At 39.3% G+C, this 18,398-nt stretch overlaps 2 protein-coding genes across 2 annotated transcripts in view; both read left to right on the plus strand.

The window, feature by feature from the left end:
• NCBP3 (nuclear cap binding subunit 3) overlaps positions 1-17,195 on the plus strand; it is a 33,022-nt gene extending 15,827 nt beyond the window's left edge. Inside the window, exons 4-13 of the mRNA XM_030294853.2 lie at positions 2,491-2,616; positions 4,740-4,868; positions 5,080-5,156; positions 5,900-6,008; positions 9,289-9,388; positions 9,679-9,782; positions 11,565-11,862; positions 13,649-13,803; positions 15,299-15,460; positions 16,498-17,195. Of these exons, the coding sequence (XP_030150713.1) occupies positions 2,491-2,616; positions 4,740-4,868; positions 5,080-5,156; positions 5,900-6,008; positions 9,289-9,388; positions 9,679-9,782; positions 11,565-11,862; positions 13,649-13,803; positions 15,299-15,460; positions 16,498-16,733 (1,496 nt within the window). The 3' untranslated portion in view covers positions 16,734-17,195. The remainder of the gene's footprint in view (positions 1-2,490; positions 2,617-4,739; positions 4,869-5,079; positions 5,157-5,899; positions 6,009-9,288; positions 9,389-9,678; positions 9,783-11,564; positions 11,863-13,648; positions 13,804-15,298; positions 15,461-16,497) is intronic.
• Position 17,196: 1 nt separating this feature from the next.
• Positions 17,197-18,398, plus strand: part of ITGAE (integrin subunit alpha E) — a 73,521-nt gene continuing 72,319 nt past the window's right edge. The window contains 2 exon segments of the mRNA XM_030294854.1: positions 17,197-17,239; positions 17,241-17,289. Of these exon segments, the coding sequence (XP_030150714.1) occupies positions 17,198-17,239; positions 17,241-17,289 (91 nt within the window). The 5' untranslated portion in view covers position 17,197.

An 18,398-nucleotide genomic window follows, 5' to 3' on the forward strand; every position in this document is an offset into this window, starting at 1 on the left:
CTAGCGGGGGAAGGGCAGAGAGAAGGAGAGAGAGAATCCCCAACGAGCATGGAACCCAACGTGGGGCTCGATCTCACGACCATGAAATCATGACCTGAGTGGAAATCAAGAGCCTGAGCCACCCAGGTGCCTGGTACTATACTGTTTTAATTACTACTGCTTTGTAATGTAAATGAATCTGGAATTGTGATACTTCTTGTTTTTTAACTTTTCAAGATTGCTCTGGGTATTTGAGGTCTTTTGTGGTTCCATACAAATTTTAGGATTGTTTGTTCTAGTTCTGTGAAAAATTATGTTGTTATTTTGATAGGAATTGCTTTAAATTTGTAGATTGCTTTGGCTAATAGACATTTTAACAGTATTTGTTCTTCCATCTCATAAGCATGGAATGTCTTTCCATTTCTTTGTGCCACCTTGAATTTCTTTCCTTAGTGTTTTACAGTTTTCAGAATACAGGTCTTTAGGTTCCTTCTTGACTATAGCCGTCAGCCTTTCTTCTTCCCCAGCAGTAACAGCTGTTACCAGTGTGAATTATACCAGCCTTTTTCTAGGTCTTTGTGTTCACAAATACATACCTTTAGAAAGTGTATGATGGTGTTTATATTTTAATTTTTTCATGTCGTCACATTGCAAGGCACACCTCATTTCATCGCACTTCACTTTATTGCACTTTGCCGATGTTGCTTTTTTTTAAACAAATTAAAGGTTTGTAGCAACCCTGTGTCGAGCAGGTCTGTTGGTGCCATTTTTCCAATAGCATTTTCTCACTTTGTATCTCTGTGTCACATTTTGATAATTCTTGCAATATTTCAATTTTTTTCATTATTATTGTATTTGTTTTGGTGATCCCTGATCAGTGATCTTGATTTACTGTTGTAATTGTTTGGGGATGCCACGAACCACTCCCTTATAAGATGGAGAACTTTGATAAATGTTGTGTGTATTCTGACTGCTCCACCAACTGGCTGGTCTCTTGTTTCTCTCCCTGTCCTTGAGTCCCCATTCCCTGAGACACAACCGTATTGAAATTAGGCCAATTAACGACCCTTACAATGGCCTCTAAGTGTCTAAGTGAAAGGAGGATCCACTTCCCTCACTTTCAATCAAAAGCTAGATGTGATTAAGCTTAGTGAGGAAGGCATGTCCAAAGCCAAGACAGGCCAAAACTAGAGCTCTTGTGCCAAACAGCCAAGTTGTGAATGCAAAGGAAAAGTTCTCAAAGAAATTAAAAGTACTACTCCAGGGAACACACAAATGATAAGTGAAACAGCCTTATTGCTGATATGGAGAGAGTTTTGTGGTCTGCATAGAAGATCAAACCAGCCTATTCCCTTAAGCCAAGGCCTAATCCAGAGCAAGGAAGGCCCTGACTCTCTTCTATTCTGTGAAGCTGAGAGAGATGAGGAAACTGCAGAAGGAAAGTTCGAAGGCAGCAGTGGTTGGGTCATGAGGTTTAAGGAAAGAAGCCATCCAATTCTGTAATGTAAAAGCACAAAGTGAAGCAGCAAGCATGTAGAAGCTGCAGCAGATAATCCAGAAGATCTAGCTAAGATAATTAATGAAGGTGACTACACCAAACAATAGATGGGCAATGAAAGCTGGTGTATTGTTTTAATGTGCATTTTCCTGATTATTAGTGAGATCAACCTTTTTATATGTTTATTGACCACTTATATTTCCTTTTGTGTGAAATGTCTGTTCATGTCCATGTTTATCTTGGGCTGTTTTATTATTGATTTGTAAGATTTCTTTACTCTAGTTTGATACTTTGCTTTATATTCAGAGGCAACATCTCTTTGGAATTGTCTTTATTATTGCACATCTCTCTTTGACAAGCATTTAAAAATTACAGAATCAGCTTGTCAAGTTCAAGGAGTAATCCTGCTGAATTTGGTATTGCTTTAATTATTACAGGTTAATCTGGGGAGAGGTATCATGTATTTTACCAACACCATTTGTTTCATCTTTTTCAGCCTAATATGCCTGTTCTGAATTAGATCATTTGTTTAATGCTGTTGCTTTGTGATAAAAATTAAAATAGTTTACCTTTCTGTCATATTTCCTTTCTTTTGAAATAATTGTCATCTCTTTTAACATATTTCTTTTCTTTTTTTTTTTTATTTCTTTTTTATTTTTTTTATTTTTTTATTATTTAAAAAAAAATTTTTTTTTCAACGTTTATTTATTTTTGGGACAGAGAGAGAGAGAGCATGAACGGGGGAGGGGCAGAGAGAGAGGGAGACACAGAATCAGAAACAGGCTCCAGGCTCCGAGTCATCAGCCCAGAGCCTGACGCGGGGCTCGAACTCACGGACCGCGAGATCGTGACCTGGCTGAAGTCGGACGTTTAACCGACTGCGCCACCCAGGCGCCCCTAACATATTTCTTTTCTAAATATATGTTATCTGAACTGTCATAAATGACTACTTGTGGGATGTACAATAGTGGGTGGGAAAATTCTATCATCTCTTTTGTGTCTTGTTTTTCTAGCAATCCCCAAAGTGAGATTGGAGACAATCTACATTTGCGGAGTAGATGAGATGAGTACCCAGGATATCTTTTCCTATTTTAAAGAATATCCTCCAGCTCACATTGAATGGTTGGATGATACCTCCTGTAAGTACATGCAAGTTTTTTTTTGAATATGCTTTTGTTTATGATTTTAGGAGTTCTTGCCATGTCAGATGGTGAATGATTATGGTTCAGACTGCTTGTCTAGCCCTGACGTCTGCCTTTAGCCTAGGAGAGAAAGATTGCCCATTGATGAGAACCAGAGTGTCTTAGCCAATCTGCCAGATCATACTCCATGAACATTCCACATCAGCTCAGTGGTGATGACCAGGGATCTAGGAGGTTGGTTGCTGGCATCTAAGTCTTATGTACATGACCGAGGCCTCCTTAACTCCCACAATTTCCCAGTAAAAGGGTGGATCCAACTGTATAGACTTGGGGCTGTATGTTCAGGGCTTTAGCTTTTGTCAGTGCACCTTCCCATGTAGCTACTCACAGGTCTGGTTCTGCCTTAGTATCTGAGCTAGAACTGAACCAGAACCTTCTGACACTGTATCAGACCTCTCATCTCTACTTGCTTTGGAACTTCACCTGCTTGCTCTAACTTGTGAACTAGCTGTAATTTTTACTTGCCTCCCCACTCCAAGCCTGGCAGGACCTGTGGTAACCATTCTGCCAGCTTCTTGTCTTAACTCACTTCTAGTCTGGCTTTACTTAACTATCAGCTTGCTGATCTGCTAGGTTGTACCCTGAATAGCTGCCTGGGTTTCCCAGCTGCTTTCTTTAGAGGATGTTGATTCAGGGGCACCTCGGTGGCTCAGTTGGTTGAGTGTCTGACTTTGGCTCAGGTCATGATCTCCCAGTTTTGGGATCAAACTCCACATTGGGCTCGCTGCTATCAGCACAGAGCCTGCTTCGGATCCTCTGTGCCCCTCTCTCTCCAAAATAAATAAAACATTAAAAAGAAAAAAAAGCTTTTAAAGATGTTGATTCAGTGTTTTCATTGAAAGAAGAAACATGATTGAAGAGTTTTCTCCATTTTTCCATTTGCTTAACTTACACCATCTAAATAAAAGGTTGACACACCTTTTTTTATAAAGGGCTAGACAGTAAATATTTTAGGTTTTGTAGGCCATACAGTCTTTGTTTTGTTGTGTTGGTTCAGCTCTGCTATTGTAGCATGAAAGCAGCCGTAGACAATATGTTATTGAACGAGCCTGGCTGTTTTCCACAGAAATTTTTTTTACAAAAACATGGGGGATGTATACTTTATTTTACATTAATTATACCTATATAAAGCTGGTACTAATACAAATAAATAAATGAACGGGTGGTGGACTGGATTTGGCCTACAGGTTGTAGTTTGCTAACTCCTGATCTAAGTCACTAAAACTATAGCTAAGGGATATTAGAGTTGGAGGGACCCTTATTAGATTTACACAGTTTTGCTAACTCATGTTGTACATCAGAACTGAAAAACAGAGAAGGGAAATTGTTTACCCAAGGCCACATGGCATATTTATAACAAAAGTGAGAAAGAATCTGTAGCCTTTCATTTCCCAAACTGAGATGTAAGTGAGATGTAAGGTTAACTTTAGTTTGAGAAATGCTGTTTTAAACAAAATTAAATAAATTTCTTTTCTACAAGACTTTTCAACACCTTTTTCTTGCTAAATTCTCTTGCTTAAAGAAGCAGATTAAAGTAGTTGCTACAAAGCCAAGTGGCTGTCATGCCTCCATTGTATATTCTGTGGATGCCATCATCACTCATACTTTACAGTGGGAAACAGTCATTTGGCACATTTGAGTGATAAGGAACAGTAGATGGCTTCCCTGTAGGGGACAGTAGTATGAAGGATAATCCAAATTTGTTTTGATGTTATCATCTTGTCGTCGTCGTCGTCGTCGTCATCATCATCATCATCATCAGAACTGCTAACACTACGTAACACTCGCTGAGCCAGGCAGGTTTAATACACAGAACCCATTTTCATCGAATACTTGACAATTATTTTGTGGAACCCCATTTGGGAATGCAGCTCTAGGCTGATTTTATCAAGGAGGTTTTACTACCACTTTCTGTACTACTTTCATTAGTTGGTTTGTGCATTTACTGATGCTGATCTGTAGCTAGATGAGGCCATAGCAAGGAACATGTTGCAGTCTTTGTTTTTAAAAAACTTAACATTTAGATGCGATGTCAGGTTTTATTTTACATTTTGTTTCAGGTAATGTTGTCTGGCTGGATGAAATGACAGCCACACGAGCCCTTATCAATATGAGCTCTTTGCCAGCCCTGGATAAGATAAGAAGCAGGGATGCCAACGAGGACAGGTCATCTGAGAAAAGTAAAAAAGGTAACAACACAAAGGAGGGACTTTTGGGCTAAAAGTCCTGTTATTTACACAGTTAGTTTGGGTTTCTGTGCAGAGCATTATATAGCATTTCATTGTCAGTTGTTTCTAAAATAAGCTATGATAATCCAAAGAGGGAGAAAATCTTGAACTTTTAAATTACATGAGATGGAGTTATGTTAAGGTTCATCTTGTTGCTTGCATTATGTTTTAGACAAGCAGGAAGACAGTTCAGATGATGATGAGGCCGAAGAAGGAGAAGTTGAAGATGAGAACTCCAGTGATATAGAGGTTAGTAATAGGGCAAAGATATATTAAAGGTTTGAGTGCAAAAGGCTGTCTTTTTATATGACAGCAAAAGCTGTCTTTTTATATAAGTCTTAAAGACTTAGTGCGTTGCATTCTTCCTCTGGCTTTCACTTTTAGACCTTCGGAGGGTGCACCAGGTGCCTGGCCTTTCAGTTCATGTGGCTGTAATGAGTGATTCTTCTTGAGATCATAGAATTGTACTCATACTTCTGTATAAAAGAAAATGGTTTTATTGAGAAATACTTTGAAGTGTTACCTGTCTAATCCGTAAAATTAAGAAGAAGCAAGTGATGGAATACTTCCTGATGGAGCATGTATTTTGTTGGAAATATCAAAGTGTATTCATTTAAAGAACATTTACTGAGTACCTGCTATATACCAAATTCTAGGTGCTATGGATATAGATCAAGCCAAAGTCCTTCCCCTGTTGGAACATACATTCTAGTGGAGAAGACAGAGAATGCACAGATACACAGTTATGTAATATAATGTCAGGAAGTGAGGAGTGCTATGGAGGAAAGTAAAGAAGGGTAAGCAGATAGAGAATGATGGAGACTCTTAGAATGTTCAGGGAGAACATCTGACTTAGCAATGCTTCAGAGGAACAGTGCTGTCATGCTTTGAGAATTGTTAAAGAATGCTTTCTCAGTCAATGGTGACTTTGCTGTTGAATAAATATTAAAGAAGCTTTAATGTTTATATTGAAAATGTTCTTTTTTCTTAAGTTGGACACATTGTCTCAAGTAGAAGAAGAGTCTCTGCTAAGAAACGATCTTCGTCCAGCTAACAAACTTGCTAAAGGAAATAGGTTATTCATGAGATTTGCTACAAAAGGTAAATGTGATTCTTGGCATTGATTTTTAGTTTTAATCAAAGTCATTTATTTTTCAGTGACATCCTTCTCTTTTGAATAGGAAGTTCGGTCAAGTAATCTCAAAGTCCATTCAAACTGTATAATATTCTATGCTTGTAAAATGATGGCTTGCTGCCTAAGTTAAATTTCAGACTTTGAAAGTGAATGTTAGCTATTTGTATACTTTTGTGATTTTTGCCTAAAGGAAGTTATTTTCTGTTAAAGCTACTTTGCCCTCTGTGTTTTTCAGCCAAATTATCATCTGAACTATGAAAACATTTTTTTTAAGTTTTTATTTATTTTTGAGAGAGAAAGAGAGTGAGCAGGGGAGAGGCAGAAAGAGAGGGAAAGAGAATCCCAAGCAGGCTCCATGCTGTCAGTGCAGAGCCCAATGTAGGGCTTGAACTCATGAACCATGAGATCATGCATGACCTGAGCCAAAATGAAAAGTCAGATGCTTAACCGACTGAGCCCCCCAGGCGTCCCTGAAAACATTATCTATCTATCTATCTATCTATCTATCTATCTATCTATCTATTTATTTTTTAAGGTTTATTCATTTCTCAGAGACAGAGACAGAGTGTGAATGAGTGAGGGACAGAGAGAGAGGGAGACACAGAATCTGAAGCCGGCTCCAGGCTCCGAGCTGTCAGCACAGAGCCCGATGTGGGGCTGGAACTCATGAACTGCGAGATCATGACCTGAGATGGAGTTGGAGGTTTAACCAACTGAGCCACCCAGGCGCCCCCCTGAAAACATTTTTAAATTATACTTTTAAATTTATCACAGCAGTGTCCTCCTGGACATTGCTAATAGTGCCATTCAGCTCTAATTCTCTAAGGAGTCCAATTAAAAGCCTCTTAAATTTTTTAATGTTTTTATTTATTTTTGAGAGAGAGAAAGAGAGTGTGCATGTGAGCATGTGGGGGCGAGGGGTAGAGAGAGGAAGATGGAGGATCCAAAGCGGGCTCTGCGTGGACAGCCGAGAACCTGATGTGGGACTCGAACTCACCAACTGCAAGATCATGACCTCAGCCGAAGTTAGGTGCTTAACCAACTAAGCCACTCAGTCGCGCCAAGCCTCTTAAGTTTGCCAGGCTCTTTATGCACAATGATTTTGGTGTACATTAAAATATGTAAGAATTTTGAATATGGAGTACTCTGGTTTGTTTTTCTTGACTGAGACATATTTTAAGAGTATAGGCTTGGAGTGCCTGGGTGGCTCAGTCAGTTAAGAATCCGACTCTTGATCTCACCTCAGGTCTTGATCTCAGAGTCGTGAGTTCAAGCCCCATGTTGGGCTCTGCACTGGACATGGAGCCTAGTTTAGAAAAAAAAATGGGGCACCTGGGTGGCTCAGTTGGTTAAGCATCCGACTTCAGCTCAGGTCATGATCTCACGGTTTGTGGGTTCAAGCCCCGCATCGGGCTCTGTGCCGACACCTCAGAGCCTGGAGCTTGCTTCTGATTCTGTGTCTCCCTCTCTCTCTGCCCCTCCCCTGCTCACGCTGTCTCTGTCTGTCTCTGAAAAAAAAATAAATATAAAAACAAAAAAACTAAAAAAAAAAGTATTGGCTCATTATTTTATTGACTCTGCCTCAGTTTTGGTTTGTCTGTTACCTCCTCATGATTAAATTGGGTTGTGCGTGTTCGCAAGAGTACCACAGAAGTGCTGCTGTTACCATTTTCGGTGCATCGTGTCAGGAGGCACATGATATTTATTTGTCCCATTTCTGGAGGTGTTAACTTTTCTCACTTGGTTAAAGTAATGATTGTCAGGTTTCTCCTGTTTTTCCATTTGTAAATCTAAAATTTGTAGGGAGGTACTTTGAGATTATGTGAACTGCTTTCTACTCATCATACTTCCAATTATCATCCATTGAGGACTTTTTAATTCTACATTTCTTTATGAGTTGGCATTCTGCTACAAGGAAGAACTTCCTTTTTGTACCCATTTGTTTATTTACTTATATCAGTTTAGACTCATGAGTCTTATTCAGTGGTTTATCATTCATTCGTATCATTTGTTTGATTTACAAATGTTCTTAGATTGAGCCAGAGGAGTCCCTTCAAGTTATGTTATTTTGACATGCCTCCATGATTCTTTGAGCACTTTCTTACTTTGTGGCCCAGTGAAACATCTTGTTTTCCCAGACTCAACTTGTACTTTTCCTGTCCCAGATCTGGAATCAACCATTTCTCCAAGGAGCTGGTGGGCATGTCTTTCTGAAGGGTGTACATACTAGCTTGTGCCACTGTTTACTTGTAGTACTGGATGGATACATTCGCATTGGTTTTCATCCTTTGCAGTCAGTGAGTGCCCTAGGAGCCATCAGAGATGTTTATGTTATGAAAGTTATGTTATGTTATGTTGTGTTATGTTTATGATGAAAACATCAGAGATGTTTATGTTATGAAAGATCACTGCCCACTTTTTCTTTCTGTTAACTGGCATTTTAACTTGACAGAAGTGATCTTTTCTGTGTTCATTTGAGTGGCTTATTGGAGTGCATTCTAGATAAATGGTGCTAGGCTATTTTCTTTAAGCCATTTTGAGGAACATAACAATAAATTGGAAAAACTGGTTTACCAAATATATGGAATTATGTATAATCTGTTTCTTTAATACTTAGATTCTGTGTTATTGGTGTTGTCATTCAGAAACAAATGCCTTTCAGGGGACCAGTAAAAAAGCTACCTCATCTAGAAAGCCTTTTAGTTTTTGAACAGCTCTAATGGCTGAAGTTCTCCTATGCTTCTTGGAACCTTGTATGCTGTGTTGTTGTTTTTAATAGTATTTTCTCTGTGAGGTCAGTCAGCTCCTTAACAACAGCTTAACCTCATTCATCTCTGCTTTTTGCCCCACCCCCTCAACACTGCAGTGCTTTTATAGGCACTGAGAGTGAATGTTTGTAGTGCATCTTTCCCTTTTATTGGCAAATTGTGCTGATGTGATCCCAGCTACAGAAAACATTTTTTTTACGTTTATTTATTTTTGAGAGAGAGAGCAAGTGCGAGCGAGCGGGGGAAGGGGTGGAAGAGGGAGACACAGAATCCAAAGCAGGCTCCAGGCTCTGAGCTGTTAGCATAGAGCCCCACGTGGAGCCCGAACTCACAAACCGTGAGATCATGACCTAAGCCGAAGTCAGACGCTCAACCGACTGAGCCACCCAGGCTCCCCGGCAAACATTTTTTTTAAACCATTCAACATTGTCTTCACACCAATGGGAAATCCTGGGTAACTGTTGTAATTAATTTTTAGATGACAAAAAGGAACTTGGAGCAGCCAGAAGAAGTCAGTATTACATGAAATACGGGAATCCAAATTACGGAGGCATGAAAGGAATTCTTAGTAATTCTTGGTGAGTCCAAAACTTTAAAATACAGTAGTTTAAATAGTACTTAAGGTTTTCTTAATCCTTCAGTTGGTCTTCTGCAGTGCAGTGTCAGTGCCATGTGTGGACTTGAAGGAAGACAAGAAGGAGTCAGGATTCTTAACTGTGGTAAATGGTATGAAAGGCTGAGTTACAGTTTCATGTAAAATGTCTCTGTTTCAGTACCTAACATTTCATCAGTGTATAGTTGAATTCAATTAGTGGATTTCAGAGTCCTTGTTGGTTTTTGATCATGTGCTTATTTTGGAACGTTGCAGGAAGCGAAGGTATCATTCCCGTCGCATTCAGCGGGATGTGATCAAGAAGAGAGCCCTGATTGGGGATGACGTTGGCTTGACGTCGTATAAACACCGACATTCCGGTAGTTGCCTGCTCAGCTCTTGGGTAGACACATGTTTGGCTCCCGAAATCATATTCTTATTCTTAATACAGTCTTTTAAGGTTCCAAACTTTATCATCCTCTCTTCCTTGCCCTCACCCTCTGCCAACATATAGGAAAGTAAGTCAAGTCACAATTAATTTTAAATTGCCCATACAAAAGAGGTCAAATGATTTTATGAAAGCTGTTCTAACAAAAAAAAAAGGCCAAATGTGACATAGGAAAAAGTGAAAATTTTTTGTAAGAATCTAATTTTTCTACTATTAATATCAAAAGCTGAATGAAAAAAATTTATCAGATGACTTGATTTTATTATTTTTTTTGTCTGATGATGAAAATAGGCTGCTGTGTCTGGTGTTTTATGCTTATTGGCTCATGCACACGAATGCCTCAGCTAAATGAGATACCATGACCTGGGTTTCATTTCGTTTGTTCGTTTGTTCCTTCCTTTCTTTCTTTGGTGCTTATTATAGAAGAACCATTTTCATTATGTTTTATAAAGATTTGTTTTTATTTTGAATCTAAAGATGTGAAATCTTCTACATGCTTTGAGAACTAAGTTAGCATACAAACATGGGATAACATGCATACATGTTTATCATTGTGACAGGGATAAGGAGAGGTGAAGTCTATCGTTTTTATTTTATGTGTATATCCAAAATTGTATATTTGAAATCTGCATCTTAAAAATGCACATACTTTTCTAGTACACAGTTATAGGCTTCTAATTTCAGTTACTCTAAGATATTTTTCTTTATGTATATATTACTAAAGAAATTAAAAAGGAAATTGCCCATAATCCTAGCACTCTAATATAACAACTGATTTCATTTTACATTTTTCCTGTTTGTCTCTTCATAATAAATATAATCGCTACGAACATATATTTTATAGTCCTCCACTTACGAGCATCTTCTCATGAACTTTGAAGTTAGAATTGATTTTCATTGTTCACAGTGGTTATGTGCTATAAAGTCACTGTGACAATTGATATAGTGAATACTAAACCATTCAGAGACTCTGGTCACACCATTTCCATCAGCTGATCAATATATAACCTTGTCTGATGTGTGTTTCTGTTTAAAGACATTTAATACATATTATTGATTCATTAACATTGGGCTCACGGCCAACAGCACTGTAACTCATGCTTGAACAAAGCTTATTTAACACGTATTTTCTCTATAAGGCATATCACAGCTTTCTTGAGCTTAGAAACACTAGACAGCTTTGGAACTACACTTGGAAGCCCTTTTCAACAGTGAAATCACCAACAAAAGCCTCAAAAATATGAAAAACATGACACTTAATAGTCTGCAAAAAGGATACTTGTGTATAGTATGAGAGCTGAAACACGAAGGCAGAGTGTTGCCTTGTTTGACCTCAGCTGGGAATATGCCTATCTGGTTTTTTTGCCATTCCGCATATGTCCACAAATGATCATGAAAGCACTGTGAGTGTGGATTTTGGAGTTACAAATAAATTTGGCAGATTTGCAAATATAGAACTCATGAATAACGACAGTCGACTGGATTGTAGGTAATTTTATAATATCCGTCAGCTTGCTAGATCATACTTTACCTAGCCATTCTTCTGTTGTAGATATCGGAATGGCAACCGGGTTGGCACTAATGTAGATAATGCTCCAGTAAGATCTCAGGCATGGGAACCCCACCTTTTTAAAAAAGGCCACCAGTGTAGAGCAGAAAATCAGATTTGTTAGTTTAAATACTTTTCCTAATGTTTCTTGGTTAAATTTCTTAGGACTAGTAAATGTTCCGGAGGAACCCATTGAAGAGGAGGAAGAGGAGGAGGAGGAGGAGGAGGAAGACCAGGACATGGATGCAGATGACAGAGTGGTGGTAGAGTACCACGAGGAGCTCCCAGCTCTCAAGCAGACCCGGGAGCGGAGCACATCTAGGCAGTCCAGTGCCAGCAGTTCAGACTCCGATGAAATGGACTATGATCTAGAACTGAAAATGATTTCCACTCCTTCACCAAAGAAAAGCATGAAAATGACCATGTACGCTGATGAAGTGGAATCTCAGTTGAAAAACATTAGGTAAAAGCCTTTTCTTTTTATCAATGCAAGCTTTTATTTTTATTTATTTATTTATTTTTAATTTTTTTTTTCAACGTTTATTTATTTTTGGGACAGAGAGAGACAGAGCATGAACAGGGGAGGGGCAGAGAGAGAGGGAGACACAGAATTGGAAACAGGCTCCAGGCTCTGAGCCATCAGCCCAGCGCCCGACGCGGGGCTCGAACTCACGGACCGCGAGATCGTGACCTGGCTGAAGTCGGACGCTTAACCGACTACGCCACCCAGGCGCCCCTCAATGCAAGCTTTTAATTTGATTTTTTTAATTAAAAATTTTTTTTTATGTTTATTTATTTTTGAGAGAGAGAAGGAGGGGCAGAGAGAGAGGGAGACAGAGGATCTGAGACAGGCTCTGCACTGATAGCACAGAGACCGATGTGGGGCTCGAACTCACAAACCGCGAGATCATGACCTGAGCTGAAGTCAGACACTCAGCTGACTGAGCCACTCGCTTTTAATTTGATTTTAAATACTAATTCCTAACTTCCTCTTAGCTCCTCTTAATTTTATAATCACTTTTATCTGTTCTAATTTCAGTCTTATGAAGAATTTGAATAAAAGCATCCATTTGTTTCTTTAAATACACAATTGATTCCTTGTTATAAAAATGTTAGTATATTAAGTGAAAATCACCCATGGTTTCAATCTCTCCTAAAATAGCGACTTAGCAATTGAATGAATAATTTTCCTGCTGATTTTATGTGTATACATAACACACGGAGAAATATATTTCTTCAAAAATGAAGTTGGATTTATATTGTTTTACAGTGTGCTTTTTCCATTTCATATATATAGACCTCTGTTATTTTTCACCCAGATGTAGTCCATTGTTTGAAAGTAGCATGATTTATTTAACCGGTCCCTTATTGGTGGACATTTAGGTTTCTATTTTCTTACTGTTGCACTAATTAAATTTCTTGAATTCCAGTTATTGTACAAAACAATATGTGTGTTTAAAAATGTGGTGTTGCTAAATATCTTTCCAGAAGGGTTTTACTCACTTTATAACCTATTACTTATATACTTACCAAACTTATCACTCTCTACTTTTTGCTAATTTTGTGGGCCAAAAAAAAAAAAAGTTATTTTAATGTGTATTTCTTTGATGACTAGTGGGGATGAGCAGATCCCTGAGGGCAGATGTACAGCTCAAAGGGTTGGTTGGGGTCTAGAGTTGCTCTCCCTAAGTGTACTTGGTGGTATGTTTGGGGAAAGGAAAAACAGTTCAATCTGGTTTGTTTGTATGACTTTGTTCACATCCTTATTTTTACTTTTTAGAGAACTTTCCAGTGTTGAATGCTGTCAGAATAATGCTGGTGCATGGTAGCAGATGTCTTTGACAGAGAAGTCTGCTCTTTAAAGAAAGAGATTATAGATCCTCTTGTATCTTGACTACTGTGAAATCACAGCCTGCATGAACAGAGATCTCTGAGCGCTTTGCAGGCCTTACTTAATGTTTGTCTCAGAAGGGAGGGAACTTGTAATTACACATTCTGTGATAGTTTACAGGTATCATTTGTGGAAACCACCCTGGAAAACTCAGGAACCTATTTGCCCTGACTAGTCTCTCTGTAGCAAGCTGATCATGATTTTTATAAGCAAATAATTATTGGTGTATGGTATTTGTGAGTGAATATTTGGTATATTAAATTGGGTATCTTAAGTGTTCTCCAAAGTATATGAGATTGTTGCATAGGTGTTGTCCCACAGTTGAAGTTGGTTAATTGTGCCTTTTTTTTTTTTAAAGGAACTCCATGAGGGCAGATACTGTATCCACAAGCAATATCAAAAATCGAATCGGTAACAAGTTACCGACTGAGAAATTTGTAGATGTCCGACATCTGTTAGATGAAAAACGTCAGCACACACGTCCACGGCCACCAGGCAGCAATACTAAATCAGGTAGTATTCATTTGCATTTCTCAGCTTCATTCTGAGCTCCAGAAAGTGAATTCAGGCAGAGATAAGTCTTTGGTTAAAACATTGCCATTAGTGAACCGATTTAGTTACCCTGCTTCATCACTTCTAAATTTTTGGTTAGGCATTGGAACCTTAAGACATGGAACATAATCATACTTTTGCAATACTGGCTTTCAATATTTTTGTCCCAATTATTTTGCTCTGAATGTCATTGATATACTTCATACATAAGGATAATAGAAATTAGGTTGGGTTGTTGTGTAAATGGTTAAGAATTTGAACTAGATAGTATGTATGTGCAAATACACATAGAGTGGGTACTTGGGCATGCCTGCTGTGTGCCAGGGGTAGGTGCTGGGAGTGTTAGAATCTTTGGAGGGTCTGCCGAGTCATCCTAGGACTCAGATGTAGTAACGTGAGTGTGCACATTCAGGTAATCCCACCCCACAGCAGAGTGTAAGTGTTCTCATAGGTCTGTAAGCAGTGGGCAGTGGGCACACGGAGGGAGGGAGGTCTACTCAGGGAATTGTGGAAGGCTTCTCAGAGAAAGTGGCTTTAGTGCAAGGCCTTGGTAGGGGTGGTGTGGGCTCTCAGTTGGCAAACCTAGTTTTTTGATGTGGGAAGTAACCTAATCTTATGTCTATTTTAGAAAGATAATTTTGTGGCCAGGTGGGGTAGGGTAGAGATTTAAATCAGTAACAAGGACCTGAACTAGATCAGGGAAAGTGGAGACAGAATGGATGAGAACATCAAACTTTGTGAAGATAGAAGACTCAGCATTGGGAAGAAGGGAGCAAAGGGAAAGGAGCCAAAGGGCTCAGCCCTGAGGAACCAGAAAGTTGGGAATGCTGCTCTGTGAGACAATTAGCAGGATGGGTAAAAACCCCAATGACTTGCTAATAAACCTGTTGCTGCTGCTGCTGCTGCTGCTGTGTATTGTTAGAGGGAACTCAAGAGGACAGACTTCGGAGGGATGGGAGGGAGGAAAAGCAAATTTGATTTGGAATATCTTCCCTTGATCCTTTGGGTTTTAGCCATCTTGTTACATTTATTGTTAAATGTAATAAGTTCATTAAAAATTTCTTATATGTTCAAAGACTGTGGCTTCTGCCCTCAGGGAACTTATAGTATTGTTAGCTGAGATGTTTGGAAATTCTTTGGTATACTTGGTTCTACTAAAAACAAAAAAACAAAAACAAAAAAACCAAAAAAACCAAACAGCTGATTCTGCCTCAGAAATTCCTTTCTGGAGCAGTCAGCTGAGAGGCTTTTTTTCCATTGAAAGCCCCTATGTCTGCACTTTCCTAGGGGAATCCAGACTGATTACACAGAAGAATTTTAGAAGCTTGATTTTGTCAGGCTCTTTGTCCTCCTTTGGGGAGATTTGGCACTAGGTCCTGTAGAGATCTCAGGTTGACAGTATGAATAGCAAAGCACACAAGCTTGGTCACAGTAATACTTTTTTTTCTTCTTCTAGATATACGCCAGCGGTTAGGAAAAAGACCATATTCTCCAGAAAAGGCTTTTAGTAGTAACCCAGTCTTTCGGAGAGAGCCTTTTTCTGATGTACATAGTAGACTGGGTGTTCCCAGGCAAGATGTTAAAGGCCTCTACTCTGATACTCGGGAGAAGAAATCAGGTTGGTAACACTTAAAACTGAAGGAGATAGGAATTGGGTAAGAGCAGACTATAGCATAGAAATACTTTGTTAGTTGAAGGCAGGAAATAGCATATGTCAAAATTAAATTATTTTTCCTCTTCCGTTATAGTCATTGTCATAATTGTAATAATAACAGTACAGGAAACTTAGAAAATAGAAAAAAACAAAACCAGCCTTGGTTCTTTCTGTTTAGCACAAATACTTTTTAGTCTTAAGTCTCCATTAAAGTCTTTGTCCATATACATAACCTGCTTTCTTCATTTTATTGTGATCATTTTTCCACACTGTTAAATTCTTTTTTTTTTTTTTTTTTTAATATTTTAAATGTTCATTTTTGAGAGAGAGCGCGAGCAGGGGAGGGACAAAGAGAGGGGGACAGCTGTGCTGACAGCAGAGAACCTGATGCGGGGCTGGAACTCATGAACCGTGAGATCATGACCTGAGCCAGAGTCAGAGGCTTAACTGACTGAGCCACCCCGGTGCCCCACATGTTGTTAAAATTCTTTATAAATAAAATGTTTAATTGCCTTATAGTATGCTATGAAATTCTAAACACATATTTCTATATTGTGAGATATTAATAAAGTATATTTTAAAAATGAATAGATATTGGGCCAAATCTCTGAAAGTTTACAGTGTAGCAGGTCCCTCACTTTGCAGAATTTATAGCTGGGAATGATCTGGGAATGGCCCGCTCCCGGCAGAATGAAGCTCTACACTAAATGGTGAGTCTCACCAGGGAGGGGAGATGTAGCATAAGTAGCCTTGCAGGTGATTCTGATACGCATATGGGAGGCACATGTCCCTAGCTGTGAGAGTCTCCCATTGGGTCCAGATCCCTCACTTTGCAGGCAGGGGACTATAGCCAGGGAAAGGAGATAACCTTCCCAACACTGCACAAAGGTTCCAAGAGCCACAGACCCCCTCCCCAGTGTTTCTTGCACATTAGGTTGTTGGCAGTGCCCCTGCTTCTCAGCATTGACCACCAAAACTGAAATGCCTTCTCACCCAAACAGGTAGTTTATGGACTCGCTTAGGATCTGCACCCAAGACCAAAGAAAAGAACACGAAGAAGGTGGATCACAGAACACCGGGCACTGAGGAAGACGACTCTGAGCTGCAAAGGGCATGGGGGGCTCTGATAAAGGAGAAAGAACAGTCTCGCCAAAAGAAGAGCCGGTTAGATAACTTACCATCTCTCCAGATTGAAGTTAGTCGGGAAAGCAGCTCTGGTTCAGAGGCAGAGTCCTGATGCCCTTGGGGCCAATGGCAGCTGCCCTAAAGTCTGACATTCTCGTGCAGGGTGGGGTGCACAGTAGGAACCTTCCCTCCCTCCCCCTGCAGGAGTTGGCGCCTCTCCTGCTCTTACACAGTCACCCTCAGCTCTTGCTACTTCAGCAAGACATATTAAGAATGTGACGTGTTTTGAAGGGCATCTATCTTTTGCTGCAGAGTTAGAGTTCTGGGCCCTCAACTTTTTTCCCACTATCCCACAAGCTTTACCCTTTGAGGAAAAGGCAGCCCTCCAGATTTTGTAGACGTTTTTCTTAATATTTTTAACATTGTGTCTTTTAAAGAAATGTTTTACACAGTTCATCCAAAGAGCAGAGAACTGAACTTCTCACTATTGCCTTGGCCCTGACAGCTGTTACCAGCACCCTTTTCCCAAGAAAAGTCAATTCCCAGGTGCTTATTGGACAGCCTTCGAGGGGGAAGATGAGGGAAGCTGCCAGCTCACCCTTCCAGGACCCTAGTGTCGGGGCCGAATCTCATGGACCTGACTACAGAGGTGCACCAGTGCCGCCCAGGTAGATAAGAGATGCAGCGTCGATCGTGCTTCCATTCCTTCCTGGGGATTTCTGTTAGGGGCCTCTTCGTAGCAATCAGCTTGAAGTGAAGATCAAGTTCAGTGCTGTGGGATTTTTAGGAACAAAAAACTGTGACTTCTGGATTTGGGGTGGACTTTTGTGCTAGGGGTGGGGTCATGGGTTAATGTTGAACAATTTTTAAGTCTGTATTATGTTTAAAAATATTAATGATTTAAAAGTTAAAATTTTTAATTTTTATATGTGAAAATACTTCCTGTTGGCTACAAGGGAAGCTCAAGTGGTGTCTTATGTGTGCTGTTAAATATATATTATATACTTTGGAAGAAGGCAAAGAGAGGAGTCTCATTATTTTTAAATGATCCTAATTGTATAGTCTGTCTATTGTATATAGAATTCAACTTGCTTTTTGGCCACTGTAGGAAAAAAAAAAATCCATCCATCAGAGATGGGGTCCTGTTGTTTATTATCACTTCAGAAGTGATACATTGGTGTTTATTCTATTTCCAAGTTCTGGCGCCTGAAGTTATCTTTAAAACTGGCTAATAAGATCATAGTTATGGAAATTTTAGTTTGTTTATTTCTTGTTTGTTTCTAAACTCCTTTCAGATTATTTTAAAGGCAGTAGATTATTTTGTCTTCCTGTTTGATCTCTATCTTGAAGTATTTAATGTTTATATTCCTTTGCAGGCTTAAAAATAGTGTTTCTCTTCAATTCACTAGAATTTAGGAGTTAGAGATTGTGAACCTTTGTCCCTTTGTGATGTCACAGCTCTTCACCTGTCTGGCTTGTTTCAGTACCTAGTGTAGCCCTGGATTCTAGAGATCTTTACTTGTGGCTGAGCTAATGGTCGCATTGATAGTTGATTACAGTATGGTGTGATTGAATGCAGAATGCTGCTGCTAATAAAGAAAATAAAGGGCTGTGGGACTTAAGAGCTGCAACAGTTGTACTGTACCATGTTTTGTTGGTTAACCTGCTTTTTTCACTCCCTTTAGAAAGATCGGAGCCTGTAACTATTGTATGTTTCTGCTTCCTGATAGGATTCTGGGAAAGAGCTGGTTCTCTGCCAGTTGAGACCTAATGTTTC

Source organism: Lynx canadensis, chromosome E1 (genome assembly GCF_007474595.2).
Source record: "Lynx canadensis isolate LIC74 chromosome E1, mLynCan4.pri.v2, whole genome shotgun sequence".
Taxonomy (NCBI): Eukaryota; Metazoa; Chordata; class Mammalia; order Carnivora; family Felidae; genus Lynx; species Lynx canadensis.